Source organism: Protopterus annectens, chromosome 8.part0, assembly GCF_019279795.1.
Source record: "Protopterus annectens isolate FY-2018-M chromosome 8.part0, PAN1.0, whole genome shotgun sequence".
Lineage (NCBI taxonomy): Eukaryota > Metazoa > Chordata > Ceratodontiformes > Protopteridae > Protopterus > Protopterus annectens.
This window is the reverse complement of record NC_056741.1, coordinates 746,779,567-746,792,179: the sequence shown is the minus strand read 5'-3', so window position 1 is coordinate 746,792,179 and position 12,613 is coordinate 746,779,567. Positions and strand designations below refer to the sequence as shown.

The window sequence follows — 12,613 nt, the reverse complement described above, 5'->3', positions numbered from 1 at the left end:
TACACACACACACACATACACACACACACACACACACACACACACACACATACACACACACAGACACACACACAGACACACACACACACAGACACACAGACACACACACACACAGACACACACACACACACACATACACACACACACACACACACACACACACACACACACACACACACACACACACACATATACACACACATTCTTTCTGTCTCTGAGGCGTAGCATGAGCTGCATGTTTTCTACCCTAGCATTTTTCAAGATTTATTTTTAGTTAATTAGAAATAAATGATGTACTTTCCTTTCCTAGGCAGAAGTGGATATTCAACCACTGTATTTCAGTAACTTAACTCCTGACAATGGGCTCATTCTAGCTCAAAAGTTTAAGTAATTGCAAAACCTGTGTCAGTCCAATAAAAGGTGTTACATTGCATCTGTGTTCTAGCGTCTTTGTGTTTTCATGGTTTCTGTCTTCACTGAGAGGCAAAAATAATGGAGTAAGGGTATGTAGCCATACTCTTCTGAAAGGTACCAGCTTAAGACATCTACCTGTATTTGTTTCTTGGCATAGAGGGATAAAATCTTGACTATGACCCAGATGGTCACGGTTTGACTACCGACCTTGGCTTTGGAGATGTTGATGCAGGGTGAGAGACAAGTAATGAGGCATAAGTCCACTCGCCTGTTTCAGAAATAGGGAAGGGGAGGGATGTGCTATGCACAAGCACTACTGGGCCTCTGATATAGACCAGAAGCAAGAGTGGCATGCCAGTACAGGCTTGGGGGGGGGGGGGGTCAAGGAACGAACATCACTATAGAGTTTGAGATGTCTCCCTTACAATGCTGCATTGCATCCTCACATATGAAACATCACCTAATATGTCTGGAAAAGCTACAGCAACCCACTCACCCTGTAAACAGCTCATAAGCATTCAAATACAGCAGCCTTGGAGACAGGCACTTGTGCACCTTGTGCACCTTGTAGCATGTGTAGGCTGCCCCTCGTGGTCAGACTGTAATATGAGTTCAGACAATCAGCTGCCACACCATGCCACACATTATTCGAGTTCAGGTGAGGTGACTGCAGCAGCCGTGGGGACGGAGTGATGGTGTACTTTAGGGCAGTGATGGGAAGGAGATATATGTTTAGGGAGCAGGAGGGAAGTTTTAGGGTTAAGATGAATTAGGGAATTTAGGGTTAGGGAGGAGAGTGGAGTTTTAGGGTAAAGGGATGAGGACTTGGGTTGGGAACTGGGTGAGGGTTTTAGGGTTAGAGTCAGGACTTTGATAGAGCTATACAGTTTTTACAGGGTCAGGTGTTGGGAGGGCTAAGTAGTTATGGAGCTCAAACTAGTGGGAGTTAGACCACTTGATTTTTCCAGTAAATGCAATGAATAGGTGTGTTGGGAGCTACTAGCACACAAGCAGTTGTAGTAGACCCCTTGTGAACTTACCTGTCAGGTGGAGTATGATGGCCCTGTGCTCTCATTCCACATAGTCCAGTAGCACCTGAGGTTGTCCTCACTGGAAAGTGAGGAGCCATCTACATCCAGGGAGCCATCTGCATCCAGGGTACACCCCTGTAGTGTAACCCTGAGACAGTTGACCAATAGAGAGACATTGGTAGACTGACATCATCAGTTACAGACTGCAGCAGCAAGCAGAGAAGCAAAACAAGGACACACCAGGAGACTGACATCTGTCTTCAGCTATAATTCCAAAACACACACACACAAACCAAACACAAAGAAGAGCCATTAAGACAATAACTTTAGAAATGAATTGTAAGAGTTTTATTAGTATACAATTTAATCAGTCCTGTTAACTTTCTAAACTTTCCATGGTATGACTATACACAGAACTCTAACCCTGGGGCTTACTATTGCTTAAGAATTCAAGAAGGGAAGGCACAATTTGGTGTTAACTAGATGATGCAGCATAGGTGATATTAGAAAGTATTTTTTGGCATAAAAGGGCCATGAATGCATGGAGGGAAGCAGGGCCATCAAAATCAATGGGAATTGAAGAATGTTGTGTTAGATATATGTCAGTTTTTGTCCTGTAGGAAGAAGTATGATATTGGTTAACAGAGAGCTATGGGATAACTGGGAGATTAAGTGGGCCAAGCCACATTTATGTGCTGACAAATTCAGTGTTTCTAACAGATTTTGTGTGTGTGCATGTGTGTGTGTGTGTGTGTGTGTGTGTGTGTGTGTGTGTGTGTGTGTGTGTGTGTGTGTTGTGTGTGGATTGGAGCCTAGTGTATACTCCTAATTATCCGAGCAGCTAAAATTAGCCATTAATGGTTTGCAAAACAAGACATTAAACAGCAGTTATTGAAACAAAGATTTGAAGGAAAATGTCACACTATTATTAAATAAGGTCAATGTCTCAGCACTTTAACCACCATGTTTGCAAAGTGAGCAGCTGGTTATTCATAAACAGACCATTATTAACTGTAAGTTCTGTTATCTCACTACAGTTTCTATGTCTGTGTCATTTTTGTAGGGGACTGTAGCAGCTCCTGTCATACCAAAGCAGCTGACAGAATTTCACAATCATCCACTGAAACAGGTGAGTTCACATTAAACACTGACAGAGGAATTGTATATGTCTAAACCTAAGTGTTCAGATATTCAAGTTAGAAGTGTGTAGAAATATGTGTTTTGTACAAAACAAATATATTTTAGAATTCAGCTACAAATCCTAATCAAATGCATGGATACTCAGATTCTATCTTGTTTTATTTATTTATTGATCCTTGTTAATAACTGGGTAGGTATATTAATATGACACTATTTCAGATGCAATTTCATCTAGCAGCAAGTGGTCTACTTATGCATGTTAGTAAGGCAATGAATACAGTAGTGTAGCTGTATCATAAGGTAAATTTGTACAGATGCATGCACACTACAGAGGATTTCAAACTCACTTTATATATTCATACTTATAAATGAGTATGTAAGATAATAATGCTTCAATAGTCAAGGCATATCATGTGATCATATCATACCTTGCAATCTCTTAGCACAAAACATCTGGACAAAGCATAAATTAATTGGGGTACAAAGGACCAAAAATAGGGAGAGATTTTAAATATTGCTCATATAAACTTAGAAAATCATTAGAATAGCAGAATTTGTGTTAACATGCATTTTTCTGTGGGATATGAAGTTTGAAACTCAAATGAAACTCAAATGTATGCCATTATTTAGTGACTTCAGTCCTCAGTGATTTGCCAGAAAACCTAAAATTGTATGAAGAACAGACCAAAATCATGAAGGAAAAATCTGGATATTCTGCAAAAAATCTGGACAATTGAGAGGTATGCATGTGAGTGTGCAGTGAATCTCTCTACATGCATATTTATCTTGGCATATCTAATCCAAAACTGTATTTTAGAATTGATAAATCAGACCACTTAGAACTAAGGCTAATATCCGTCTCTACTCAGGACATTTTCTTTTACAGACCTTTTTTTTTATTTATGGCTTGTTGACAAGGATGTCTGACTGGGTAGTGCTAATTTTTAGTGAAGGCCTAGGTATTACAGTACAGGTGCCAATTAACTTTGTTATACAACTGTAACAGGTCACTAGCTAGAGGTGGTATTTGTTTTAAATATTGGGACAGGAATGACAACTGACAATTACAGATAGAACATAATGAAACAGTGCATTCAGAATTAATGTCAAACTGTGTTCATAGCAGTAAGTTTATTAAGAATAAACAGGACAGATACATTGCAGAAGTCCCAATGCATATCTTACAGAGTCAGGTAGCAGGTATGCAGAAGGTAACTTTAATGTGTAGAGGACAAGTTTCAAGTACACCCAGGTTTACAGAGGATTCTTCTTTTAAAGTGAATGAAATATTTTATGAGGACAAGAAGATGAAAGCAAACAAAAATGAAACAAAATAAATCATTGCTGTTTTAATCTCTATCACAACATTTTTTCTAAACATGCAGGAACAATTATGTAGTGCAAGGAGTGCTGAGACAATGCCCTGTTATTGGAAAAGAGAGAAACTTGTTAACAGCTTCCTTAGAGCAAGACTGAATCATAGCAGCACTCATTACAATTGGGTCTTATGTCAACCTGCAAAGAATAGTGCTGTCATTGTCTTTAAATTGTCCACAAGTTTGTCTCATGTTTTTGCTCTGTTCCTTGTAAGTTTTTTGATTTCTCTGGTAAATAACTGGTGATTACAGTCAGTCAATAATGCCAGATATTAGAGTTTCATACTTCCTGTTGTCAAGAAAATGCATATTGATACAAAACCAGATGTTCTATTCACTTTTTAAGTGAATATGAGCAATATTTAAATACTGTCCCTGATTTTGATCCTTTGTTTCCAGGATTTTTCCCATTACTTTTGGATTTGTCAAGAATTCTAAAGCAAAGAAGCAGAGACGTTTGCTGCTGTGTGTTTGACAGTGCTAAGTACTTTCCCAGCTTTCAAAGCCAGTACAACACTTTACACTCCTACACTTTATTTTTCTGTATCTGGAAGTACATGAAGCAGATAAAGGTCCATGCACCACAAAGAATTATGATTGGTTTATTGATCATAATCTTTTACTATGTTTTCTCAGTACAGATGCATAGATTCACCTCTCAGACTTTCTATCCATAGGTTCATAGGTAGGTACTAGGCCATCGGCCCAAGGGCCTATGTAAGCCTAGCCAGCAAGGTACCATAGCTTACGCCACCCAAGAAAGTTATTTTCCTGTGCCACTGTCCAGCAGAGACACAGAAGTGATCCCCGGGGTTTATTTCCTATTTCCCATCCACTCATCAAGATTTTTCTTGAAGAGTGCTAATGAAGAACTTTGCTTGACATAGATAGGTAGCTTGTTCCAGAGTATCCAGGTGACTTTCTTTGCAGCCATGTTTCAAACACATAATAAGTGGGTTATGATCAGAGATCTGATCATGATCTTCTGTATGGCATCGATTTTTTGAACTTTCTCCAGTACACAGATAAACAGACACACACACACACACACACACACACACACACACACACACACACACACACACACACACACACACACACACACACACACACACACAAACACAAACATACACTCAAACACACTGGCAGCCTACATCTCTGGTCTTCCTAGTGCCTGTTGCTTGCCCATTCATTCCATTTGACAAGAAGGAGGTGTGGTAGCAGATTTCCAGGTCATTATAAAACTGTGAGTTGTTGCGTTTCCTACTTGTTATCCCCCCCACCCCCAGTGAACATGCTGCAGTCTCAGTAGTCATTTAGCTCATGCGTCCACATAAGCTCTTTTGTTATCCATTTGAGCTAGCAGTTCCTAACGCCATTCTTGTTATCACTATGGGGCAGGCGCATCTTTTTTTTTCACTTTTCTTTTTTTGCAACCGCTGAAGAAGGCATGCCTGTCATCACTACCTGCTCTGCTCCCCAGCTGCACCACAGGGATTCAAACTCATGTCACCAGCAACATAGACACACCCCTTCCTCTACATGGTAATGATGGCTTAATACCAAGTGTTACGTGTGATTTCAGCTGTTCCTTTAATGGCACTGGAGAAGCTTCAATATGGTTTTGCTTCTCATTAATGGACAACTGCTGTCTTCATATATTGACTCCTGCCTGTCATCACTACCTGCTCTGCTCCCCAGCTGCACCACAGGGATTCAAACTCATGTCACCAGCAACATAGACACACCCCTTCCTCTACATGGTAATGATGGCTTAATACCAAGTGTTACGTGTGATTTCAGCTGTTCCTTTAATGGCACTGGAGAAGCTTCAATATGGTTTTGCTTCTCATTAATGGACAACTGCTGTCTTCATATATTGACTCCTGCACAAGTTAGGACTTTAGACTGTCAGGATTAAAATACATTTTTTTTTACCATTTGTTTCATAAAAGGATTAAAAAGTAACCTTACTATGGTGCAGCCAACAACTGTGACTTTTTGTAAATTACCATGAGACGGTGATAGCAACTCACCAGTGCCTTATAGTACTACTATCTATAGAGATACATCTTACAGACTAACTTCAGAGAATGCTGCCATATTCAAAGTAAAGTTTATCTTAGTTCATGTAAGAAGCCTACCACAATATGAGTAGCAACTGTATAAAAATATTATCACTTCAAAAACAGCCTGTACAGTATTTTCTGTAAATAATAGCAGGGGCAAAGTACTATAATTGTCTTGTGTTCGTTTATGCAAATAATGAATAAGAAATCCACCCGTGATTTTAGTACACCAGCTATACCATAATCATTTCATGTCATAGTGAAATAATTGCAAATTTTGTAACTTTTTATTCATGTTTATCAAGTTTATTGCAGACATCAATATTTTAGAATAAGACCATAAATAATATATTCAAATGATTATCTGGTGATACAAAATCTCATTCCATATAAACATTACCAACAAAATCAATATTCATTGCATGTAGGGTCAATGGTATGAGGTCAAATATACATTTCTTGTAGACTCAGTGTCATCAAACCCAGAATATCGAATTCCATTTAATCAGAATGTAACATCATTGACATCTCTATACTCTCCCCAACAACACATGCATAGTTACATGTAAAAACCAAGCAAAACAGTGGGAAACAAAGCAAAAACACTTACCCACTGTATCACTAATTCACACAGCAAAAATATTAGTCAGCTATGGTATAACTATAAAACTTATAACCATAAAACAACAAATCATAATATTTTTGTTGGGGTGGTAAGTTCTCCCATAGCACCATGTGGTGGCTACACTTCCCAAAGTCCTACAAACTTAAATATATTAATTCTGAGATCACACAACAGTGAGACAAAGAGCAAAACTCTAATCCCTTCTGTACTCTGATCTCTATAAACACATCAAGGCATATTTCAAGAGAAGCCGTGACTTAATTATACAAGTTATGAAAACACTTCTTTGACCAAACCTGCTGTCAACAAACTTAATATCTCCTTTCGCATACAATTTTTGGCAACTTAGCTTCAGTGACAAAATTCTAAACTATATGAGAGGTGGGGGGTGGGGATTTAAAGAAGAGCTCAGATTGCCAAAGGCAATTTATTTTACAATACACACATTTCTACCTAAGTGTTCTAAAACCCATACCAAAAAATAGGTGAAGTATTTTATTAGCATGCCAAACTGCAAGGTAAATGACAACCTTAAACATTATGTTAGACCTAAAACGTTCTTTTCTCAGTATCTTAATTTCATTGTCATATGCCTGTTTTGACAAATATATCTAGTCTTTAAATCTGGGAGGAGTGGTTGCCTTCAAATTGTTTGTTTATTTTCTTACGATAACTAGCAGGATCAAATGTTTACTATCCTGTCTTTAAACCCAGGGTCAATTAAATTTAATATTTTCACTTCTGGATAAATTGTAACCAAATGACCTAATGATGATTTAAAAAGTGTTTCAACCTCCTCTGTAGAGATCTAAAAATAGGGTAATAACAAATGTGTTGTCACTTGCCTAATTTCTTCAAACTTCTCCAAAAGTTTTGATCCACACTTTGAAACATTATCTTTATTTTTTATTGGTCTGAGATTTTTATAGAAGTTAATAATGTTTTTAAGTACAGGCATATTGTCAGGTTGGTTAAGAATTTTATGTGCCACTATAAATTGATTATACTGAATTAGGCTGGGCAGTTCTAACCACCCACGATAGTTTGGATTGTTACAGTGGTGTGTCCTAAAGGGCATCCCAGTGGCAAATCTGGTGATGTGATTGCAGCAGCTAGAGAGTTTGTTGAGAACAGATTTGTTTAAGTTGGTCAGTAAAGGGGATGCATAAAAAAGAGTCAAGAGTAGGTGAGAGCATGCAATGTCAGTTCTAGATAGTGGAGTTAGGAAGGGTTTAATTTTGTAAAGTCACCCAAGTTTTTTATTTATAGTTTTGATAGTTTGGTTGACATGCATATCAAATATGCGATTATTATCTAAGATAACACCTAGGAGTTTCGTGGAGGTGTCTGGAGAGATTATGGTTCCATTATTAGATTTTATGGTAAAGGAAAATGCAATGGACCTATGAGTAGGTGGGAAAAGTAGCAACTTTGTTTTATTGGGGTTTAAGATCACATGACAATCAGAAAGCCAGTTTTCAATTGTTAAATGTTTCTTGGGTTGATATCCACAGATCTAACTGGGATGTAGCCAAGCAGATTAGAGTGGAATCATCTGGATATTGAATACAGTTAGCATTAGGGATGACTGTGTAAAGGTCATTAATGAAGATGGAAAACAGCAGAGGTCCTAATATAGAACCCTGGAGGACTCCCAGGGTATTAGGTAGGAGGTTAGATAGTTTATTTTGCCATAGGACAACCTGCTATCTACCACTCAGATAAGATTGGAACCATTGAAGAGCTTCAGTATCTAAGCAGATTGTTTTCAGGGTGTGGATTAGGAGCTGGTGCTCAACCATATCAAAAGCCTTGGAGAGATCCAAGAAGAGGGCAGAGGATAATTTATTATTGTTATGGTTATAGTTTATGGCATTAGAGAAAGCTAGGATGGTGGTACTGTGGTGAGGCCTAAAACCATGCTGAGAGTTTGCCAAAAGATTGTTATGAATTACAACTTGCTTCCATTTATGTGTTACAGCCTTCTTTGCTGCTAAACCAAAAGATTAGAAATACAGTTTCTGATCTACCCAGCAAAGCTATGTCCCCTTTAGCAAGTAAATAGCCCATTTTAGAAAATTTTAGCTGGTTTGGACATACATCATTACATAAATTCCGGAGATCAATTTGACAATTCTTAAGAATTTCACAGGCCCAAAAACTATGCATCCAATCTCTCAGCTTGTCTTTTTTATATCTCCAACAAAAAGTGAAAGAAAGAAACACCTTTGCCAACTTAGAGGGTGTATAAAGAGCTTAGACAAGGACTGAAGACACATTTCCTGGATCTAGTAGCTTATCTAGGAATAGAACCTAATGCTGCCCGTCTTTCTTTTATAATCTATGTGCTCATTTTCCTCTCCCATTCCAGTCTAAATTTGTTCATCTCTACTTGCCTGACACTCACCAAAATTTTGTATGCTTAATTAACCACTCATTTCTTGACTTGAGGTTCAGTCCTAGCTCCCATTATCTAGTTAACCTAGAGGGGCCAATCTTCCTTCTTTAAAGTTCTTAAACAGATTAAACATTGCTCAATAATCAGCTATCCTTATACCTCTTTGAGGCAATCCTGCCCCAATATATCTAATTTTAGGCTGGTCCCAAGCCAAAGACATCCTGCATTCATTATCTGCTGTTAATATATAATTTACAGGCAAAATTTGTTTCCTTACGTTTTCTGTTTTTGTCTCCATCACCCTTCAAGTTTCCCTTAAAATTTCTTTTACCACTGAATTCCTTCTCATTCATTTCTTTTTACATTCAGTATCTTATACATACAGTCTGTCTAACCATCCTATCTCCTTTAGTATTATAGCTTTCCAGATGGCCTTAAATTTTAATTTTGACAGACTAAAACACTTTCCCTTTGTTTCCACTATGTACTATTCAAAATCAGAGGCTGCCAATCTACTTAAGAGCAAGGCAGATGTGGTGAATGGGTCTTCTAGCTAATGTTCTCAGGTCAAAAACAGAATACAGAATGCTGTGTTTCACTCAGAGATCTCTCAAATTAATATCTCAAATATTACTGCTGGGATAGCTTGCAGAATGACATAATTTCTTGTCATTTGACTATCCCATTTGAAACCCCCACAGCTGGAAGTTAACAGTATTTAGCATCTACCTGTGAAAATACATAGACCTCAGATCTTTGGCAGATGTGGGAAGTCATAAAACAATAAAACACTTCCAAGACAATACAGAAAGCTTCTAAGCACAGACATTGTGCCTGTAGCTGCCATAAAGTAATTTAATTTCAGCTATTTTTCTGAAGTTTTGCTGGACTGAATTAACCTCCTTTGTTCCAGTTTCCACTATTAAAATATATACATTTAAACAGCTACAATAGTACACGTACATTTCTGTTCTCTTCTAGCTAGGCACACTGTGGATATATCTTTAAGCTCAGTACTTTATAAAATATATTTTCAACATGCGTCTGTACAAACCTAGTTTGATATATACATGACATACAGCTGTAATAAATTTGTAACACAAGCATCTTACATGAAGCATGTTGACATTCACAAAGACATATAACCATTTACAAAATTCTAGACAGCTGTGCTGGTAGTATCTCCTTTTGTCACACCTCTGTATAAATCATGTTGATACAAATGACAAATAATTATTTATAAAATTCCACCTAGCTGGGCTAGCAATATCTCCTTTCGTCACAAGCTCTTTAATAACAATGACTTTAACAATGACATTATACAATGCTAACCATTTACATTTTGTTCACTTAGTCATCAGTTGTCTAAAATACATTATGTGTGCTTTTTGTCATCAAAATAATTTCATGTTCAGCATGAGCACATGTACATTAGAAAGGTTTATGTATCATTACATCTCTCATTGCCCTTCAATATTTGCCCAAGTAACTACAAATAACTTGAAATGTTTACACATACTTGAATGCTGCAATGTTTGGAAATTGCTTAGGTATTGTGTTAACAAATGAAAGAAGTTAGATCAGAAACTAATAAAGCAAAGATGCAATATATCAGACTACAGCAAACCTTGGAACTTGGACAACCTAAGCACTTTGGCAATCAATAAACATATTAGACAAAAATAAGCTGTTTCCTAAAATTGCTACTAAACAAATATGAAATCAATCACTAATAAACAATATTAAACTAACTATATCTATCCCCAATCAAACAACATAAGCTATTTTCAAATCCTCATGTACATACTCCCACTACCCCACTTCATAAAATGCTACATTGTTACACATTCTGGTGCACAAACATAACTAAATCTCAAGTTAAAAACTTACTTGAAAAATGTGATACACATCGTAACCTAGACTTACATGCTATTCACCCTAATTTAGTAATTATATTCTCTGCAAACCTCAAAAGTGCATATGAATGTGTAGTATCTGAAACACTCCATATAATCAAATACTTATAACTTTGAACATATTTAACACCAACAAAAGTGATTAAAACTCATTTTTTTGCTTCTGCTGGTGTTGAGTCTATGCAAGATGTGCAGTGGAGAAATTGCCCTTTCCCCACTGTAGAGCTATCTCAAAATTAGTATATATAATTTGCAAGGGGGGCTGTGCGGGGGGGGGGGATCTTTACCTCTGTAAAAACGTGTATTGTTTTTCCACTTTTTTCACTGTTTTGGCTTTCGATCATTTTGGGATCGATCATTAGCCATTCAAAATTTGTGTACTTCAGTGTTTTGAAGTACATCTGTAGTCTCACACTTACCACTAAAACCATTCTACAAACCTTAAACAGGGCAGACCAAAAAGGAATTGGCTGAGAGTATGGTGAAATAAGAGCCTATCTGGTACTTCAGCAAAAAGTGAATAGAAACAGAAAGTGTGCCTTATGGACGTTACATAAAAGTTTCTAAATCTGTAATGAAGGGCAGTGTGTTGCATTTGCCAGAATAATTTTGTTCATATCAGATCATTACATTTGTGGATAACTGCAGTTTAGGAGTATTATGAGAAAATATTTCTTTTACATTGCATTTACTATACAACAGAAGGGGACAATATGCCTGTAAGTCTGCCCTTTTTAAGTGCATTTAACATTCTATCACCCTCCACTCTACCTTTCTTTTTTCCTTTTCTCGCCTTGTCTTACGACCTCTTGAAGGTGTCTGTGGATTTCCCCCTCCACCACCGTTTCTGGTAATCCATTCCATGAGACAACAACCCTTTCTATGAAAAAAAAAACACTTATGGAGATTCAAGTAGTAGTTACTCCCAATTATGTATTACTTGTGCCTCCTCCTCCTTCACCCATAGTCCTTCCTGTTTAAATGACCTCTTCACATCTTCCTGTAATGATCTTGTAAACTGATATCATGTCCCTACTGTCTCTTCTGGTCTCAGGTGAGAAGATCACTAGCTCCTCTTGCCTTTGGTCATATTCATGCCTCTCTCTTCCATGGGTCATTTTGGTTGCTTTCTTCTGGATTCTTTCCAGCATCCTGATGTCCTTTTCCTTGTATAGCCTCTAGAATTGTACATAATACTCAAGCTGGGGCCTGCCCATTGCTGTGTAGAGTGAAAGAAGCATTATTTCTTTGTTCCTGGAATCTACCTTATTAGGATACACCTCAACATTCTATTTGCTCCTGCCACTGGACTATCTCTCTGCTTCCAGCAGTCCAGTACAGTTTGGTTCCACTCTTACCAGCTAATTCTTCACACCAGGACTGTTGTAGCCTAAGTGCAGTATTTTGCATTTGTTTGCACTGAACCTTAATTGCACTTTTATGCCTACTTGTTTAGCCTTGTCAAATCATTCTTTAGACTCCCCCACCAGTTTTCCACTGTTGCACTTGTCTTTACCACATTAGCAAATAGGTGGATCCTGTTTTTACTTCTCTCTGATATGTATGAGACAAACACACTGACGAATAATACATTGCTAGTCACTTTTCTAATTTCTGACATTACTCCTCTAACCACAGGTCTCT

The 12,613-nt window shown here is 37.6% G+C and overlaps 1 protein-coding gene across 1 annotated transcript in view; it reads left to right on the top strand.

Moving 5' to 3' along the window:
• FAM189B (family with sequence similarity 189 member B) overlaps positions 1 to 12,613 on the top strand; it is a 991,404-nt gene that overhangs the window by 959,377 nt on the left and 19,414 nt on the right. Inside the window, exon 11 of the mRNA XM_044080204.1 lies at positions 2,509 to 2,574. Coding sequence (XP_043936139.1) covers positions 2,509 to 2,574 — 66 coding nt within the window. The remainder of the gene's footprint in view (positions 1 to 2,508; positions 2,575 to 12,613) is intronic.